This window comes from Hyla sarda, chromosome 9, assembly GCF_029499605.1.
Source record: "Hyla sarda isolate aHylSar1 chromosome 9, aHylSar1.hap1, whole genome shotgun sequence".
In the NCBI taxonomy this organism is placed as follows: domain Eukaryota; kingdom Metazoa; phylum Chordata; class Amphibia; order Anura; family Hylidae; genus Hyla; species Hyla sarda.
The window spans coordinates 129,081,334-129,102,287 of NC_079197.1; the positions used below are offsets into that span (position 1 = coordinate 129,081,334).

At 42.4% G+C, this 20,954-nt stretch overlaps 1 protein-coding gene across 2 annotated transcripts in view; it reads right to left on the reverse strand.

Moving 5' to 3' along the window:
* Positions 1-1,343: 1,343 nt before the first annotated feature.
* The window catches only part of STK26 (serine/threonine kinase 26), a 106,268-nt gene continuing 86,657 nt past the window's right edge, over positions 1,344-20,954 (reverse strand). Inside the window, exons 4-11 of one of the 2 annotated variants that reach the window (XM_056537949.1) lie at positions 15,774-15,882; positions 15,530-15,687; positions 9,417-9,602; positions 8,642-8,784; positions 8,046-8,139; positions 6,776-6,838; positions 3,125-3,261; positions 1,344-2,525 (exon numbers count right to left, since the gene is read on the reverse strand). In XM_056537949.1, coding sequence (XP_056393924.1) covers positions 2,504-2,525; positions 3,125-3,261; positions 6,776-6,838; positions 8,046-8,139; positions 8,642-8,784; positions 9,417-9,602; positions 15,530-15,687; positions 15,774-15,882 — 912 coding nt within the window. In that variant the 3' untranslated portion in view covers positions 1,344-2,503. The remainder of the gene's footprint in view (positions 2,526-3,124; positions 3,262-6,775; positions 6,839-8,045; positions 8,140-8,641; positions 8,785-9,416; positions 9,603-15,529; positions 15,688-15,773; positions 15,883-20,954) is intronic. The other variant, XM_056537950.1, reaches the window with a different exon arrangement.

The window sequence follows — 20,954 nt, forward strand, 5'->3', positions numbered from 1 at the left end:
AACTACTGGAAGGATTAAGATTTTTAAATAGAAGTAATTTACAAATCTGTTTAACTTTCTGGCACCAGTTGATTCAAAATAAAATGCTTTCCAGCGGAGTACCCCTTTAAACAGGTTGTCCCAAGATCAGATAGTTATGTCCTGTCCACAGGATAAGTGATAAGTTCTTATCAGTTGTGTCCACCTGCTGGGACTAGTGCTGAGCAAATTTACAGTATGTTTGGCCAAACCCGAACCTGGCTGTTCTGCCATTGACTGCTTTAGTGTGCATAAAGGAGTTCAGTGTTTAAAGTGCTCCGGGTGCCTGGTAAAGATGGATGCAGTCCAAGACGACCTAAAGCGTGTCATCCCAGACTTTTCCAGGCAACCTAAGCCTTTGAAGACTGAACTAATTTATGCAACAGTAGAACTGTCAGGCTTGGCCGAACTCACTAGCTGAAACCTCAACCCAGTGTTTCCTAACCAGGGTGCCTTCAGATGTTGCAAAACTACAACTCCCAGCATGCCTGGACAACCTGGAGGCACCCTGGTTGGGAAACACTGCCTCAACCGATCAGAAAAACAGAGGTCAACTGTACACTGAGTAAAAGGAAGAGCAGGGCACATATACTTCACTGCTGCTCCATTCACTGTCTATGAGACGTCCAAACCTTGCCAAGCGTTGAACTTAGCCTAGTACAGAAGTCCCATAGAAAACGAATGACATATCGGTGGAGCATGCATGTTGCCACTCCACTTACTTAGGGCAAGGGACAATTGACCTATGTCCTCAATAGGTCAGTCAGACTTCCACTGATTAGCTAATTTTCTCATATCCTATGGACCATGGGTAATCCCTTAAACACCATATGCAGTAAGATATGCTTTACCTAGTGGCATGCAGGTAGTTGGCATGTTTTCTAAAACTTTGACGATGTAGGGGGGTATGGTGCACTGTATCAAAAATCAATGCATCAACTGTAAAACTTTACCTAAAAATTACAAAAAAAAGGTGGAGATTCACTGTTAGCTAATGCAAATATTAAAGGGGTAGTCCAGTGGTGAACAACTTATCCCCTATCCTAATGATAGGGGATAAGTTTGAGATTGCAGGGGGTCCGACTGCTGGGGCCCCCTGTGATCTCTCTGTACGGGGGCCAGGCTCTTCGGCCAGATAGCGGGTGTCGACCCCCGCACCAAGCGGCGTCTGAAACGCCCCCTCAATACATCGCTATGGCAGAGCCGGAGATTGCCGAAGGCAGCGCTTCGGCTCTGCCATAGAGTTGTATTGAGGGGGCGTGTCGGCCGCCGCTTCGTGCGGAGGGTCGACATGCCCCCTTGGAGCGGGCTGCCGGGGCCCCGTACAGGAGATCGCAGGGGGCCCCAGCGGTCGGACCCCCCGCGATCTGCAACTTATCCCCTATCCTTAGGATAGGGGATAAGTTGTTCACCACTTGTTCACTACTGGACTACTCCTTTAAGGGTCTATTCACACGTACAGTATACTGCGCAGATTTCAAGCTGTGTTCAGTTCACATTGAAATCTGCATCATAAAATACTGCGCATCAAATCTGCCCAGAATACTGTACGTGTGAATAGATCCTAAATAAGGAAAAGAAAAATAAATCAACTAGCTATGGACCAGTGATAGCACTGATGTACTTCCACACAAGCTGAGCTCATGAGTACTGGTCTCTAGTAATAGATCAGGCTGCATTCTTACACGGGCGGCTTCCACTATTTTCAGGAGACAAGTACACCTTAAGTGCTACTTGTTCTATCATAGGCAGGAATGACCATGACACGGATCTCTATGGGGCTTCACGGCCCATTTGTCTTTCACGGCATGGACTAGTGCTCATCTACAGGAGAAACTGCAGTGTTATAAGCTAATGCTTGCTGTGTAGAAGGTCCATTGTGCCTCCATGGAGCAGAAATCCTCCATGTCACATAATGTAGCTACTGCACATTCCTATACATTACCAAGGACATGGCAAATGTTAAGTCAAACAAAAAAAATAAAAAAAAAAGAAAGAAAAGAAAAGGAAAAGGGACCAGTAGATTTCAGTGTACAGTGCAACACAACCACCACAAACATACTGTCATCACTTGCACAGGTTACTAACTTAGCAACTGTTACCCAACAGCAAAAACAGCATATCAACATGTATAAGATTTAACAAAGGATTAAAGTAGTAAAAGTCTTCAGTCTTTACAAAATAATTTCCAGAAAATATAAAAACCATTTACACCATCACAAAACAAAAATATATATATATATGTATATAACAACAAAAAAAAAAAAAAAAAAAAAAAAGAGGAGAAAATAAAAGGGAGAAAAAAAAAAAATAAGGAGTTTGTTTTCCTTCCAAAACTGTCAATCATGGTCATGGATGTGTTTTGCGAAGACCCAAAAGGCACAAGGAGCTGAAAATGCTAAGCACGGCCAGGCGTGAAGTACTTTTGGTGGATGTCCCTCTCCCATTTCATTTTTACAGCGATGTCATGGTCCTAACATGATACTTAGGAGTCACCGACAGAAAACCTGGAATATAAATCAAATCAATGTGTAAAAAAGATAAAAAAATACTATTAAAAAAAACACCATAGAATTAAAGTGTAAACAAACCATTTTAATGGAGTTAGCAATGAATACTCCTGTATTGCAGCTTTAATTCTGTGACTTTGTATGGTAAGCATCTGACCTATTTGCATATATTCCTCTTGCATGCAGGGGTACGTAAGACTCAAAAACCTTGTGCGTCTTCCCACTTTAGTCATCTTCCTGTAATGGACTCTGCTGGTGCTCAGAAAATCTACCATTGGGCTGCTGACAAATACTGACTGTTCTCTCCCCCCCTTATATGTAGTTGGGAGCAATTGTAACCCTCAGATTCTTTCCTACACCTCCCACACTTTAGTAAACCAGCCATTCTAAAACATCTGCTCAATTCAACATTTCTCCAATAGAGGGCGCTAACACACATACAAAGCTATGGCTATACAGAAAGGTTCGGCTTTTTTTTTTTTAAAGAAGAAACTTTATAAATCTCCATAGTCAGCCCCTAGGGAGACAGACTACTTCTCCCCATGATTCTGAACACATTAATGTTTCATAAAAACAATCCACATCACTATACTCACTTTTGGAACTTTTCCATAAGCTTCTTTACCATCTTGTCAGTAATTCCAGGATACGTTGCTTCAGCCAGGTTCATACTCTTTTCAAGTTCTTCAATTGCATTTTTCCTCACTGTGTTGTTCCTGTCTTGCTGTTTAAGCTGCAAAAGAAAAACAATCAAAGGGTTGCAAAGAATTTAAGAATGTATTTATTTTTCTCTTTACAAAGTCCAACTATAATTCTTACCCAAGCAATGAGCATCTTGACCCATACTGCTCATGACTAACCATTACATGACAAAAGCCAAGTGTTTTGGTCTTTAGGGTCTATTCACACGTACAGTATCCCGCGTAGATATACTGCAGATTTCAATGTAAACTAAATGACTGAACACAGCTTCAAAATCCTGCGCATCAAATCTGCAAAGGATACTGAACGTGTGAACAGACCCCTAAAGTGGGTCACATGTTTCTCAAACTTCAGGCTAGCTAAAACACATGCATCAAACCAGCAGCACCACTAGAAGAGACAACCTACTGGTGGAGCACTGGCTTCGTTTGTTCTGTTATACACTTTTCCTCACCTTCTAAAAGGTGGTTTAGCTGAAGCATGCAGACATTGAATTAAAGGGAACCAATCATCAGATTTTACCCTATATAATGCTTGGCAAAGCGTTATATAGGGTAAAATCTTTATTTTCACCATTCCCGGGGGACGCTCCTGCCCCCAGGGATGGTGAAGATATGAAGTTATAAACTAGTCACCGCCGCCGCCGTAAGTAGTCACCTGGGCGGGGAGCTCTTCTCACCTACTCCCGTTCTTCGGCTGGGAGTGACGCCCCCTCCGCTTGATTGATGGGCCGCGTTATCGCTCTGCTCCGTCTGTTCAGTGAGCGGAACAATGACGCAGCCCATCAATCAAGCGGAGGGGGCGTCGCTGCCGGCCGAAGAACGGGAGTAGGTGAGAAGAGCTCCCCGCCCAGGTGACTACTTACGGTGGCGGCAGTGACTAGTTTATAATTTCATATCTTCACCATCCCTGGGGGCAGGAGCGTCCCCCGGGGATGGTGAGGACAACAATTTTACCCTATATAACGCTTTGCCAAGCATTATATAGGGTAAAATCTGATGATTGGTTCCCTTTAAGGAGGTCCACAGCCTACGGTGCTGCTCCTATATAAGCAGAACAGGTCCTGAAGGGGAAACGCTCTAAGCAGATCAATGAGGCATGTCACACGTTTTATGAAAGAACAGATAACTGGACACAAGGGCTGGAGGAAATTCATTTTTGCCTCTCCACATTCTGGACATAGCATTACATAGCTGTACGAGAACTTGCTTTTTGCATTCCATTTTGGACTACATAGAAGTTTGTTTTATCGTATATTACAATTTTTTTTTCCCAAAAGTTTAGTTATGTTAATATAATTTTTTTTTATTTTTTTTTAGAGGTGCCAGTAACACTAATTCCTTAAGGACAGGGTAAATTTAAATTTTAGAGCTTTCGTTTTTTTCTCCTCACATGCTAAGAGCCATAACTCATCCCCCCCCCCCCCCGTATCTACAAACAATATTATCCATTTTTGTTTTTGCAGGGTCAATTGTACATTGTAATGACATTCTTCATTTTACCATAATACTACACACCAGACCAGAAAAACTCAACATTTTATAACACGTTTCATTCCATTTATGTGGTATGGGATGTGACAAAAGAAAAACGCCCTCAATTCTGGAATTTAGTATTTTTATTTACCCCACATAGCATGAGGTTTCAGTTACATTTTAATAGTTCAGACATTTCTACAGGTTTACTTTTCTATTTGAAAAAATAAGGGTGATTTCAACTAAGTGGGTTTCTATAAATTTTTTTAAACCTTTTTTGACTTTATAAATAGGGCTGGGCGGTATACCGGTTCATAGCGAATACCGAAATTTTTGGGCTGCACGATATGAATTTTTCCCATACCGCAGTACCGGCTCGGCCCCTCCCCCTTGGGAATGAATTATCAGCCCAGCGCTGTGCTGTCCCCACATTGGGGAACTAATCATATGTGACCCGCCAGCGCTGTTCTGCTCCCCCCCCCCCGCCCCTCCCCCCACCAAATCATGTGACCCGCCAGCACTGTTCTGCTCCCACCCGCCAAATCATGGCGCTGTTCTGCTCCCCCCAAATCATGTTACCCGCCAGCGCTGTTCTGCTCCCCCCCAATTAATTATCAGCCCAGCGGGGTACTACTCACATATGTCACCCGCAAGCACTGCCCTCCTCATCTTTGTTGCGGCCGCCGGCGCTGGAACACTATATTGTACGCCAGTGGTCGTCAACTTGCGGACCTCCAGATGTTGCAAAACTACAACTCCCAGCATGCCCGGACAGCCAATGGCTGTCCAGGCATGCTGGAAGTGGTAGTTTTGCAACAGATGGAGGTCCACAAGTTGGAGACCACTGCTGTACGCTGTATGCCTATGTCCGGGTTACAAAAGATAAAGAAAATAAACTTTAACTTACCTACTTCGGCCTTACGCTAGGGACGGGAACGTCTGAGAGCCGTCAGCCTATCACCGGCCGGAGCGATGTCCCGCCCCGGCCAGTGATAGGCTGAGCCCACTGTCATGTAAGAAGCCGGCTACTTACATGACAGTGCGCTCAGCTTATCACTGGCCGGGTGGGGCATCGCTGCGGCCGGTGATAGGCTGACGGCTGTCCCCCCCGCCCCAGCGTGCGGCCAACGTAGGCGAGTTAAGTTTATTTTCTGTATCTTTTACAGCCCGGGCATAGGGATACAGCATACAGCAGTGGTCTCAAACCTGCGGACCTCCAGCTGTTGCAAAACTACAACTCCCAGCATGCACGGACAGCCGTTGGCTGTCTGGGCATGCTGGGAGTTGTAGTTTTGCAACAGCTGGAGGTCTGCAGGTTGGAGACCATTGGCGTACAGTATACAGTATATTGGAGGCAGAACAGTGCTAGCGGGTAACATGATTGGGGGGGGGTGAAAGAAATACCATTATATAACGTGGAACCGCCATAAGTTACAAAAATACCGTGATACACATATTTGGTCATACCGCCCAGCTCTATTTCTAATCTATATGCACCATGACAAATGTTTAAAAGGGAACTGTCACATTGCTAATACAATCCATTCTACAGGCAGCATGCTATAGGGTACGAGGAGCTGAGCAGAATGCTATATAGTTTTGTAGCACCGCCCACTTGACTGCTCAGTGCAGAATGAGCAGAGATTTATCCTGAAACTTTTCCCACTGAACTATATAAATCTTTTCAGCTCCTCCTGCTCTATAACAGGATCTGGTAGATTAGACTATTTTCAAGACGACCAGTTCACTTTTACAGAGGCCATGATGATAGAGGTATCAGCACGGGATCCATCAAGCATAGGGACAATATATGACCATTTCTCCTATTAATAACAGCATAAGTCACTCAGTCTTTTGTAACATACTTTTAGTCACTTGACTTTATAAAATAGAATAACAAGTTACTACGCTATTTCACCTTTCTTAAAGATAAAATCCACCGCAGAGTACAATACTGGGATTAGAATTTTGGTATGGAGAAATGTTAAAGTCTGCCCACCTGTATGAGGCAGCATGGTCTGTGCCATTTATTATTCCCTGTAATACACACAAGACTTGAAATAACCATACCTCAGCAAACACGGGGGCTATTATTGCCGATAAAGAGCTCAGCGTTTTAACAAGGTCTTGATCCTGTAACAGAGAATACAGTATAAAATTATAATACTACTTTGTAGAGATTTATCAATCTGTCCATGACAAAAACTGAAGAGATTTGCCTACAGCAACCAATCACAGCTGAGCTATCACAACCAGATATTTTTAAGATCGGAAAGCTGATATGGTAGCCGTACACTACGGTTTTAGGTCCAGTCGGAAAACCGCATACGGGTCAAAAATGAGCCGACCGAAGTCAACATTTGACTCCGGTCGGCTCATTAAAGTAAATGAATTTCAGCGCGGGTACGGGAGTGCCCGGTTTTCCCCAGCCGGATCCGGCAACCGTAGGCTGAAAGTGAGGTGTGAATGCAGCCTTAGAAACGACTGCTGCTGCAAATGGTATATCAGTATCCGTCTCTGTGACTGCCATTTGTGCTACATTTTGTCCTTTTGCTTCTTTAGGTAGAATCACTGAAATTAATCGGTTAATTTATTTGCCTGCACTTACCATACAGTGCAATATGAAGAGTTATTTGTTATATCAACTGGTAATCCTAGACGGCATTCATTTTATATAGACTTGCTGTATATTAGAAGTTATTGTGTGGTGACTGGCTCTGGATCAAGCTATGAAAATCTAAACACAAAGCAGGTGAGATGTATAAAAGAAGAAAACTGAAGAGCCAGGTTTGTAGCGCAATCCACCAGTCAGATACCGGTTGATGTACCATCAAGAGACTATTTGCCGTACATGACCTGTTTCGAGGTATAGGAACCTCTTTGTCAGATGTTAAGCAAACACATCTGACGAAGTTCCAATACCTCAAAACACATTATGCACGGCAAATAAAGTCTCTTGATGGTACATCAACCGGTATCTGACTGGTGGATTGCGCTACAAACCTGGCTCTTCAGATTTCGTCTTTGATCTATTGCATACGTTCGCCAGGATGACATCCAAGCCAACATCTGGATTAGCTGCACCACTGTATATATGCTATTACTGTGGTTATCTCTCTTACACAACCTAACATGTGAGCAGTTTGCTGGAATCCTGCGAGGTCCTATTGTCCTACATATTCATGCATACATCAGACAATATTGCCCTATAAAGGAGCTCTGCCTTTCATTTTGTTTCAGAATCATAAAGCAGAGGTAAGGCAGAGGTTTTGATAAATCTCTCCTAAAAGTTCACAATAATGCCCAATACAGCTTTATACTACAATAGTAAGGCACTTACTGTGCCATTCTGCAATTTCTTTGCATCTGGTTTCTTCCGAACAGTGGTGAAATTCCATTCAGGATGCGAGTTGTTCTCCTTATTACTGGGTTCCCTGTTGGGGAAAAAAAACTATACTTAGAGGGCCGATTACTTGCAGGCAATTCTACAAACATACTGCTTTAAAATGTATCCATAACCCTCATCTGTCCTTTAGTATTGGCCCCAATTCTCAAAAGCAAAAATGAGCTGGACTGATACACACGTTACCACCCTCCATCACTTCACCCTGCTTTGACTGACTTACAGGGCTGAGCACTACTCACATAAATCATGCCAAGCAGGAAGGGGTGGGGTCACCATGTTGCAGCTTTGTAACACCTCAACACCTGAGCTCGATATAGAGCTGACAGATTCCCTTTAGTGGACCAAACATTGGTGGCCACGTTAGTTTCACAAACCTAATTACGAGCGCAACCAAAAAAGCATGGTCTAATACTCCTCTTTGGTGTATTCTGACATACATCTGATACATTAGCAAAATATCTAGTGAATAGGCATGACAGCAAATTATTTCGAACCACTTAAAACCCAGAATGAATAGGGTGAATACTTACGTATCTGAGTCATCAGATTCGGAGTCGCTGTGCCCCTCAGCCTTCCATCGTTTATACCTATCAATCAGCTCTGTAAGGTAAGATGTCCGCTTGGCATTTTTCACAATAAATTTGTGCTTGAGAAGTTCTTTGGCTGTAGGTCGCTAGAAAACATGATGGGTTTTATTTTACCTTTTCGCAATTCAGAAGGCGTGACCATTAATAGCATTACACAATTGTTGGGAACACAAAGCAAACAATACAGACTTTGTATATTACCTGAACTGTTTGTTTTGATAACACAGGCTAAAAATGTGGTTGTCTACAACTAAAGGGGAGGTCCACCAAAAAAGATCAATAGCAAATCTACGTTATTGCAGAAAGTATTGCAAACAACATTTCTTTACTTTTCATATTTTTGGTGGAAATTTTGCATAAGGGACAACAAGAGGTGATGACATGGTTATCAACCATAAATTGCCTCACTGTAAATAGTCACTGTCTTTGCATAAAAGATGCCTGTGTGTTAAGTGTCACAACCAATATGGCTAAACTTTTAGGTGTCTTGCAAAAACAAACCCCAATGTTAATATCTATGCAAGCAAAACAAAATTCCTCAAATGTCGCCCTCTCTTACTAAAATTATTCTTTTATAGGCTTAGTTTATCAATACATCTGCGGGCAGTTTATATTCTATTACTTCTATTTGTTATATTACTTAATTGTTATCATAGCAGAACCATAAACTAACAGTGTTTGCTCATATGTTATTTCTTGTAACAGTAAGAATACTTACGAAGGATGGGTCCTTGTTTAAACAGGCATCAATGAACTCTTTGAAAGGTTTGCTAAAGTCTCCTGTTAACGTGGGTGGGTTATTTTTAGGGATGAGAAATAAGACCCTCATCGGATGCATATCAGAATTGGGTGGTTCACCTTTAGCTAATTCAATCGCAGTGATCCCCAAGGACCAAATGTCAGCCTAAAATACAAAAAGAAGATAGAAGCCAGCCAAGTTTAGACACTATACAAAAATATATAGAATGACTACAGTTGACCATATCTAATAATAATAATTTTATTTATATAGCGCCTACAGATTCCGCAGCGCTTACAATTATGGGGTACAAACAAAGACAAGTATCAGACATAAAATTACACAATAACTATTCAAACAAGAGGGGTGGGGATATGTTGGGGATATGTTGAGGCCAATTAGAGACTGTTATAGGCCTGTCTGAAGAGATGTGTTTTTAGGCCACGTTTGAAACTATGGATGTTGTTGTTGAGTCTGAGGGATTGAGGGATAGGATTCCAGAGAACCGATGCAGCACGAGTGAAGTCTTGGAGACGGGAGTGAGAAGTTCGGATTCTAGAAGATGTTAGTGTGAGATCATAAGCAGATCGGAGAGAACGTGTAGGATGGTAGACAGAGATGAGAGAGGAGATGTAGGGAGGTGCAGCCGTGTGGAGAGCTTTGTGTGTGAGACTGAGGATTTTGTACTGTATTCTGAACTGAATTGGTAACCAGTGTAGTGACTGGCACAGGGAGGAGGCGTTGGTGTAGCGGCTAGAGAGGAAGCAAGAGTCACCTAGAGTCATTCTAATGAATGGGCAATTGATTCATTTAGTCTTTAACCCTGCTTTACAAGTGTTTCATTCCCTTGAGACATCTGAAATGACCCTAGAGTCTGACAAGATGTCTGCCGGAAATCTGAATAAATTGATGGCAGCTATAATGTATTTGGGTTTGACAAAATCTATTTTCAATCAAAACAATCTAAGACTAATACTAAATAAAGATCTCCTATTCTTCAAAGAGTTTCTTCAACTGGACATCGAATTGTTAGGTGCCCAGGACAGTTTACCTACCAGGTGTCCTACAGATGTTGCAAAAGTACACTCCCAGCATGCCCAGACCCCGATCTCTAGGCCGGCACCTCCTCCCATAGACTTAAATTGAGAGGGCGTGACTGCTGTGGTCGCCCGGCACGGAGCGGAGATTGCTCCGTGCATCGGATGACTAAAGTGCCATGCCGGAGATTGCAGGGGGACCCAGCGATCAGACACCTTATCCTCCTCCTTTGGATAGGGGATAAGATGTCTAGAGGCAGAGTACCCCTTTAACTATTAAGCTTTCGGCCAAGAGATTTAAGATTGTGAAACACTTGACTTTGAAAAACCCCATGGCAAATAATTGCATCACAAAACGCTTAAACTCAAGTCACCCACTATGCCCCAAAAAGGTGTATAGAAAGTGGTTGTACAGATGGGACAATACTTTGTGCAAAATTCTACAACATCCTCACAAGGGTACAATATTGGAGTCAATAAATAGATCATAGATTTCACAGCCATGCATGTATATAAGCTAATACAACAATGATGATCAATAACTCCCTTAAATATGCCACACACTTCATTCACTGGATTTGTTGTTAAAGGGGAACTTATCCCCTTATCCACATGTCTGATCATGAGGGGTTTGACTGCTGGAACCTCCACAATTTCTGGCCCAGCACCCAGGCGATTTGAACATTTGTGTTCAGAATGCCAGCTGTGCTAGCCTTGGGAGAGGACCTGGTCGACACGTGCCCTCCATTCATGTATTTGGGCGAAACAGAGATACAGCAAGATCCCCCCCCCCCCCCCCCCCCCCCCCCAATGACACACTTATCCTCTATCCTGTGGATAGGAGGAAAAGATGTCTAGTACCAGAGTTCCCCTTTAAGTTGCACAACCTGTGGCTCTCTTGCTGTTAACACAAGCATAACCCCCAATGTGTCCTGGCATGGCATGCTGGGATTTTTTAATTCTACAGCAGCAGCATGGAGGCTACAGCACTAGGAATATAGAATCGGTATGTACCAGAAATGGGTTCTCTTTAAATGTTTTGCCTCCAGGTTGCTTTATTGCAGATATGTACGGGCTTAATTCACTTTCACCTAAAATCTGCCTTTATCTTTCTAGCTATTTAGTCATGTATTTGTATCACCTGCTGAGCACTTTATTGCCTTGGGACAACACACAACGCTGTTCTCTAGATGCAAGATATAAAATCCAGCCAGCGCAGCAAAACATTGTCTTACCATAATGCAATGCACATAAAAAATAAATCCTGTATCAAAAAAACAGCAGGAGGCTAGAAAGTAAAATGATTGTATTAAAGGAAATGCTCCCTATTTTCTTGTATTAAAATATAAATAAAAAATGTCTGCTCTCCTTTACATTTAACCACTTAATCAACCACAGTATAGCGTTCTAAAAGCAGCAGATTGGAGGACTTCTACAGCACAATATAAAAAGGTGCATTAGAGGATTGCTGCAAGTTGTGCTGGGCAATGCCCAGTCTGTTGGCAACAGCCTTGGGAATCAGGGCACTGATCAAGGACCAATAAAGCTGGCTCCCCATCATGGGACCCTGGCAATAACCCCTTAGATGCTGTGGTCAATAGCAACAGCGGCATTTAAAGTGTATGACACAAAGGTCTCATTCACACTTCACAAATGTTGTGCGGATTCCTCTTGCTGCTTAGTTCACGTGACAAGTTCCAGAGCAGAACTTTCGACAAGGTATATGCAATCGTCAGATTCCACCAGAAAAGTCACATTTCTCAATGGCACAGCGCTAATGTCTATGGCAAACTGCCGATCCTGGAACACGGAATAGCGTGGATCCAATGTGGAGATTCTGTAGTGTGAACATACCCATTTTTAGTTTTCATTTTACTGTACTCTTCTGACCCCTATAACACATTTCTCCATATATGGGGCCGTTTACCATTTTTGTTTAGATTTGACTTTTTGATCACTTATACAAAAATCAGTAATTCTGGAATTTGGCATTTCTTCATGTTTATGCCTTTGATGTTTTATTTTAATTATTCAAATATTTAGGCATGCGGCGATATCAGGTTTATGTTTGTTTACATTATTTTATTTAAAGCGCAACCGTCATGAACTTTGGGTGCTATAACCTATACACAGCCTTTGTACTGTGTGCAGATGGTGTGTACAGCATTGTTTTTACCTTACTTCTGCCAGCTTCCATCACCCCAAAAAAATGGTTTTGATCACAGCCACACAAAATCGGATAGGCGTGGCGCGAGGTACGCTATGCCCCGCCGCTGCCATGCCCACCCCCTGCGTCAGTGCTGGGACCACTGTGTGATTGACACACAGGTCCCAGCGCATGCACCCCTCAGCTCATCTAACGTGCACGCTGCAGCGTGTTATACAGGCAAGCGCACGCTTCCGCCACCATCTGCCTCCTCAGTGCGCGTAGCGGCGGCGGGGCATAACATACCTCGTGTCATGCCTATCTGACTGATCAAAAGCATTTTTTGGGGTGATGAAAGCCGGCAGAAATAGGGTAAAAACAATGCTGTATAGGCCATCTGCACACAGTACAAAGGCTGTGTGTAGGCTATAGCACCCAGAGTTCATGACAGCTGCGCTTTATATATAAAAAATAATAATAATAAAATAAACAAAGCGAAGGGGATGATTAAAAATGTTAATAGGGAAGGCGCTTTTTTTGTCTCCACAGGGGGCGATAACATTCAATCTTTAGTTTGCATACACTGATCAATACTGTCCAATAGCACAGCACTGATCAGTGTTAACAGCGCTCCATTACTATAGGTTACTGAGGAAATGTGAATGTGGCCCTAGGTAGCAGAAGTTAGGACACACAGGTATTCTGTGTTTTTTTTTTTTGCAAAGTTTAGAGCTGTAATAAACATGACAGCACTTACTGTCTGCAACAATGAAGCGCAGATTTTGGAGGGGGCTGCTGCCACAGTATTAGTGTACAAGATTGTACAGATTTACCATATGCAAAATGACTACAGAAAATCCCCTCTGTATAAAACATGTGAGAACATACCTTAACACAAGTATATTATGCATTATAAACCATTACTTTCGGCATCATTATCAGTGTATGGGATTCTTCACCATATGAGCCTTGCGCAGACACACAATCCATGCCGACAATGACATGGATTCAGGCAGCATAGTGAACCAGGCATTGTATCTGACTGCAGGCTGTCAGACACCACTAAGTACAGTTACATCACATAGGGACACAGTGGAGTCATCATCAAAACAACTGGGGATGCTACTCACCAATTACTTTATAGCCAAGTCTATAATTCCCAGTGTCCAAAGGGAAATCTCAGATTTTATTTTAAAAATGCCTGGAGCTAATTTACTGCATCTTCTACTAAGGACAGAATGTATTGTTCCAGTTTTTATCTCTCGAATATCCATATATACAGATAAATATAAAAATTAAAAAAAATTAAAAATCCACGCAGACTAGGCGATCATAAAACAATATCTTAGAGCAGTGTTTCCCAACCAGGGTGCCTCCGGCTGTTGCAAAACTACAACTCGCAGCATGTCCGGAAAGCCGAAGGCTGTTCGGGCATGCTGGGAGTTGTAGTTATGCAACAGCTGGAGGCGCCCTGGTTAAGAAAAACTGGCTTAAGCTGCACTCACACCTCGTTTTTGCAATAGAGTTGCCGTATCTGGTTTCATTGAAAAAACGTATTGAACCGTATTGCAAACCATATTATATATATATATATATATATATATATATATATATATATATTTCATTGTAAACCGAATGCCAACCGTAGCATCAGGTTGTGTACGTTTTGCATCACTTAGAGGTTTATACGGTTTTTAACGGAACATCAAACCATAGTCTACTACGGTTTTGTGTCCCGGCCAAAAACCGTATCCAACCTGTATACGGTAATTTTAAAATGGAGTTCTATGGTAACCATATTGAACTGTATGTGCGTACGGTTACATCCGGTTTGCACAATACTGTTTAAAAAAAAACAAAAACATTTTTTGGAAATTCATAAAAAAAACTATTTAAAATGTTGACAAACATAAAACCGTATCAGTTTTTCTTGTCAAGAAAAACGTATTAAAACGTATGCAAACGGTTTAAAAAACGTGAGGAGATATATATGGTTGCATACGTTTCGGTCCGGTTTGGAGACATACGTTTTTTGTACAGAAACTGGATACGGGACCCGTATTGCAAAAAAGAGATGTGAATGCAGCCTTAGGGTGATTCACGCCACGTTTTTGCAATACAGTTCCCGTATCAGGTTTTTGATGAAAAACGGATTCCTCAAAACCGGACTAAACTGTATCAAAACGTGTGTACAAATTTTAACCCGCATACAGTTAAAAACCGTATACGGTTTAAAAAATGATGTCCGGTTGCATCCGTTTTTTAAGAAAAAAAAAGTATACGTTTTTAACTTTTCACTCCATTGTGAATAAAGTTTCACTTGTTTGATTGCACAGTTTTTTTTCTTGGAATTTCAAAGTCTAAAACCGTATGGTGAAAACCGGATGGAACCGTATGCACATACGGTTCCCATTGACTCCGATGTTAAAAAAACAACCAAAACGTTTTAATACAGTTTTTCACCCGGACCAAAAACCGTGGTAGGCTATGGTTTTGGGTACGGGGGAAAAAAACTGAAAACCGTACAGGATGCAAAACGGACACAACCTGATGCATCTTTTGGCATTCGGTTTTCAACACGGTTCCATACGGTTTTCACATAGAAAACGTATACGGGAACTGTTTTGCACAAATGTGGTGTGAATACACCCTTAGAGGGATTTCCCCAAAATCAAACTTATCCTGTGGATAAGTGATGTGACTGATCAGTGGGGGATTACTGGGACCAGTTGGGTGGAGCGATAGTCCCCCAGCATATGCACTGCACTATACTGAAAATCTATGGGACTGCCAAAGATGGCCAGGTTCAGTGCTCGGCTATCTTCACCAATTCTATATAGCTTGAATGCAGGGCAGAGAGTTGTACCCTGAGGCACCAAATGAAAATCGATATGAAACAGTCTTCTTACCTTTGAGTCATAAGCAGACTGCTGTATAACTTCAGGTGCCATCCAAAAAGGAGTCCCGACAAATGTATTTCTTTTAATCTGCGTATCCGTCAGCTGTCCAGCCACACCAAAGTCAGCAAGTTTTACGTCGCCTTGTTCCGAGAGCAGGACATTGGCCGCTGTAAGACACAAGACAACATGAGATGGATGGAATTCAGCCCAGCTGCAGTCAGGGGGTAAACATAAAAACCCAACTTGGGCCGACCTTTGATGTCCCTGTGAATTTTATTCTCCGAGTGCAGATAATCAAGACCTTTCAAAATTTCTTTCAACATGGTCGCAATCTGGAACTCATCAAAGGGTCCCACTCGCAGCTAGAAGAAAAATAAAATAATTAATAAATGAAAAATTGACATTTATCACTTCAAGTATCAAAAATATTAGCACTTGATAAAGCAGCATCGGCTTCAGCCACTTGTCATGAACATTATTATTAACAACAACAATATATCGTGCCAACAAATTCAGCAGTATTTAATTATGAGGGTACAAATAGACTTATCAGACATTAAAATATTACACACTGAATATTTAAAGGGGTACTCCGGGGCTCCAGCATTCTTAACAGTTTGTTCAGGATGCTCAGAGCCGGAGGCTGTGATAGTGATGTCACGGCCACGCCCCTCGTGACATCACGCCAGGCCGCCTCCATTTATGCCTATGGGGGGCGTGTCTTCCAACACGCCCCCTCCCATAGACATGAATGGAGGGAGTGTGGCGTGATGTCATCATTGGGGGGGGGGGGGGGGGGGGGGGGGGCATAGCCTTGACGTCATGACCACTGGCACAGGAACCAGTTTTTTTAGAGCAGGAAATCGCGGGGTGCTCCAGCAGCGACCCCCGCGATCAGACATCTTATCCCTAACATTTGGATAGGGGATAAGACGTCTAACAGCAGAGTACCCCTTTAAGGGATGTGAGGGCACTTCTTGTGAAAGCCAACAATAAATAGGTAAATATCAGACCTAATTTACATATTGTAGAATTAAATTTCCAAAAATCAGCCACAGCAGTATGCCGAGTGAATGAGGTTTTAGGAAATCCAATTCACTCGGACCCTAGACATGCTGTGGATTTCTGATGTGTATCATCTAGTGCAAAGCAGAAAACTAGCAGCTCAGTCTGCACCAAAATAAAAAAAACTAAACCTGCATGAAACAGGTCAGTTTTGGTATTATCCTACAGCGTCTTAAAGGGGTACTCCGGTAAAAAAAATATTATTATTATTTTTTATCAACTGATGCCAGAAAGTTAAACAGATTTGTAAATTACTATTAAAAAAACCTTAATCCTTCCAGTACTTATTAGCGGCTGTATACTACAGAGGAAATTATTTTCTTTTTGGATTTCCTTTCTGTCACAACCACAGAGCTCTCTGCTGACACCTCTGTCCATGTCAGGAACTGTCCAGAGCTGGAGAAAATCCCCATAGCAAACACATGCTGCTCTGGACAGTTCCTGACATGGACAGAGGTGTCAGCAGAGAGCACTGTGGTCGTGACAGTAAAGTCCCAAAAGAAAAGCATTTCCTCTGTAGTATACAGCTGCTAATAAGTACTGGAAGGTTTAAGAATTTTTATTAGAAGTAATTTAAAAGTCTAAACGGCAAGAATGTAAGACGGCACTCACCCGGGTCGTAGCTTCTTATCTTTATTATCATGGCGTCTCCGCCATGATACCTGCTTGACACTACACCCCTCTCCACCGCAACTATGAAAATAAAGATATGAAGCTACGAGCCTGGCGAGTGCCGTCTTACATTCTTGCCGTTTACACTTTGGAATTGTCTACATTCTTCTAGACTGAGCACCATATGGTCATTGCAATCAGCATTACTCCACCGGTATCTATCTACATTATTACGTATTATCAGCAGTGCCGGTTTCTCTATCTCCATTCCAGAATAATTTACAAGTCTGTTTAACTTTCTGGCACCAGTTGATTTATTAAAAATAAAAAAAATTTAAAAATAAAGTTTTCCACCGAGTACCCCTTTAAGTTGGCAGCCATAGCCAGACATCAGCTGGACCCCCAATTTTGGCAGGACAAGATGACCTCTTGACTATCACCCAAGAAGTGATTGTTGGGAAGGAAAGGATCAGCCAAGTTATATTTAACTGCCTGATCCTTTTGTTCATGGTAAGGTAAGTGACACATGAACACAAGGCTTGGTAAGGTGTATGGGAGCATGTGTGTATGTAACAGCTACCCCATCTGTTCTGCTATCTTTAGGGTACATTCACAATGCTGTTTAAATCAATATAAATGTTGGCGATTTATCATAAGTGCAGATTTTTGCGCAATGTCAAATCTGCTGGGCAAGCTGGGCTAAAATTTCATGGTGGTGGAGCAAACATTCGTAAGTCACTGGAGTACATTAGAAACAAATTTATGCACAACATATAGATTCAATGCGAACTTTAGTGCAGTCAAATCGCAAAATAAAAAAACAGTGCACCACAATTTAGTAGATGCACAGCAGTTAAATTCCTCCGAGGACTCAAGCCCACTCCATACTCTGCTGTGCCTGGCTGATCTCTGCTGGGGACTATAGGAAATTACATAATCCACTGTAAATGGTTATGTGAAATTGGTGCAGTGGTCCATATTTGCTCCACACAATGAGATTATGGATCAATGCACTGATCTGGAATGGCTGCTCATAAAAGTCCCCTAGAGGGACTAATTAAAAAAATAAATAAATGACATGGCTCCACCTACCCCCTTAGACCTGCTAGTGTGCCTTTTTGGTATATAGTCTGAGGAGGAAAGCTATCGCCCTGGATGGGCACACACTCTTCTACCCTGAATAGTTGGAGGAAATTGGTTGCAGTATTTCCATTCTCCCAAATTGTGTGCAAAAACAGGAAGTTCCTGGAGAAATCTCAAAAGTGTGCAATGCATGGTGCGCCTCTCCCCTAACACACTGCTCCCTGAATTTAGTGGGACACTTGAATGACCCCTCTCTACCTTGAGTCTTATCTATGTAAATGTTCTTACACTAGATATACTTTTACATTTTGGCAGGCATTGCTTAGGACTGTGTCTAGCATTACTATTTCTATTACCACCAACTGTGTGCAGGGACAGTTCTTGCTATGCTATAAGCATTGTTCATTTGTCTTTTCTGTTCATCTATTTTGGACTAACTGTATCGATGCCATGTGGAAATAAACATACATGCATGCATACATCAATGTGTGCAGAACTTTAAATGGGTCCGAACTATTAAAAGGGGTTGTCCAGCAAAAGAACCATACTGCACAGACCTCCTCATTATCAACTGAGCTGCCTGCCTTGTAGCTGTGGCGTCCTGTCACACTTTCTGAATGCAGTCAGCTTCTCTCTTCCCTTTAGTCTGCTCAGGGAGAGACCATTAATGTGAATTAGGGGACAGTCATATTACTGTTCATAAGAAAAGGCAGATTGAAGCCTCTCTCAGTCACAGTAATTTCCATCAGAACAGGCTCCCTGCCATCTTACCTTAAATAAGGGTTACTGCCATCTCAAAATCAAATGAGCAGTAATGAGAGCTCCCCTGTTCTCATTACTGGTCTCTCCCTAAGCAGACAGGAGGGGAAGGGGTGCAGGGAGGGGAGCTTTTCCTTTCAGAGAGTGATTGGATTTCACAGCTAGGAAGCCAGACAGCTAAACTGATATGGAGATGTCTGTGTAGTATGACTAATGGCATTATATTAGTAAGTTGCTTTATTAACATTATGCCATTAACCAAGCAGGATATGTTAACAAAAGAAAAACAAAAAGTAAAAAAACAAAAAAATAAAACTAACACTGCCTTCAAAAAGCCAGGTCTAAAGATCTACACCATATTACTGAAAAGCTACGGATCACACAGCAAATTTCTTTAATTCGATCAAAAAAATAATCCGCCAACTGATCATACAAATAATTGTTGCAGCCCTAGACATGTGTAACTGATTCTTATTGATCTTCAGAGCAGTTTTTTCTTGTGCCAAATATCTGCAGTTTACTAGGAAAGCAGGATACCAAGCAATATGGCTGCTATTACAATTTCTACAGATTCTTTGAACAGTAAACTGCAGCTTCTCTAATGGCACCCAATGGGTTAAGCAGGAAGAGACCTACACAAAAATACATCATGGGCTCATACAGGAAGAGTAGGGTTAATAAATACTTGGCTTCTTGGACTTTGATCTTTACATATTTGCAGGGCTGTTATATAAGGGAACTGGTGAGGAGACCTCGCGACAATAAAACACAAACCAAAACAGCTTACACATACCTTATGGAGGCAACAAGAGACACTCAGGGAACACTGAATCATGTACCATGGGAGTGGTGTCTCAGGATTGTCACTGTGCCACACACGCTCCTGCACAGGGTGAACCTGGCACCTTTTGTTTTGGCTCACAACTAGATTTCCTATGAGTATGCCAAAAAATGACTAGGAGTTCCAATAATAAATCATATGAAAACACACAGAAAAAACTGTTCACTCCTTTAAGACCACAAGGCCTGGCTGTAGCTCATCTCACTTTCTTTGCAAGACAAAATCAGGTGACCCTGGGACCAGTTTCCCTTTATTCCTTATTTGCCAAGTGCCGTATACGGGCAGGGAACCAATCTAAGATGGCCATTCTTTCCACTTTACGTTCAAGTTCATTCTATATGGGACTGTTTCTAACAGGTTGTGTTAGACCACCACACCCCCTCCCATAGACTTGCATTGAGGGGGTGTGGTGTGACACCACGAGGGGCGTGGCTGTGACGTCACGACCCCAGCCGCCTGCACCCATCATTCTAAACGAGCGCTGTGTGCTGCACAGAGATCGTGGGGGTCCCAGTAGCGTGACCCCTGTGATCAGACATCTTATCCCTTAGCAAAGTTCACAGACACTTGTCCAGCTCACCAAAACCCCTCCAATGTGCACGGATCGGTGTCCAGCCAACACCCAATAGTAGAACAAAGAAGCAGTAGATCCAGCACTCTTCTTAGCAGCTTTATTGTAACACAGCACTCGGATAAAATCAGCCAATACATCAAACGCGTTTCGAGCGCATGCGCTCTTTTTAGGTGATCGCCGAAAAAGAGCGCATGCGCTCGAAACGCGTTTGATGTATTGGCTGATTTTATCCGAGTGCTGTGTTACAATAAAGCTGCTAAGAAGAGTGCTGGATCTACTGCTTCTTTGTTCATCTTATCCCTTAGATAGGGGATAAGATGTCTAGGGGCAGAGTACTCCATTAAGAGCTTTAAGTGTTTGTGTCACGAATATAAAACTTTTAAAGAAAATATGCAGCAAACAAAACTTATCCCCCTAGTGTCTAATCACTGGGACCCCCCACGATCTCCTGCACTGGGCCACGGCTCTGCCACTCCCGTGCAGGAGGCTTGTTGGCCGCA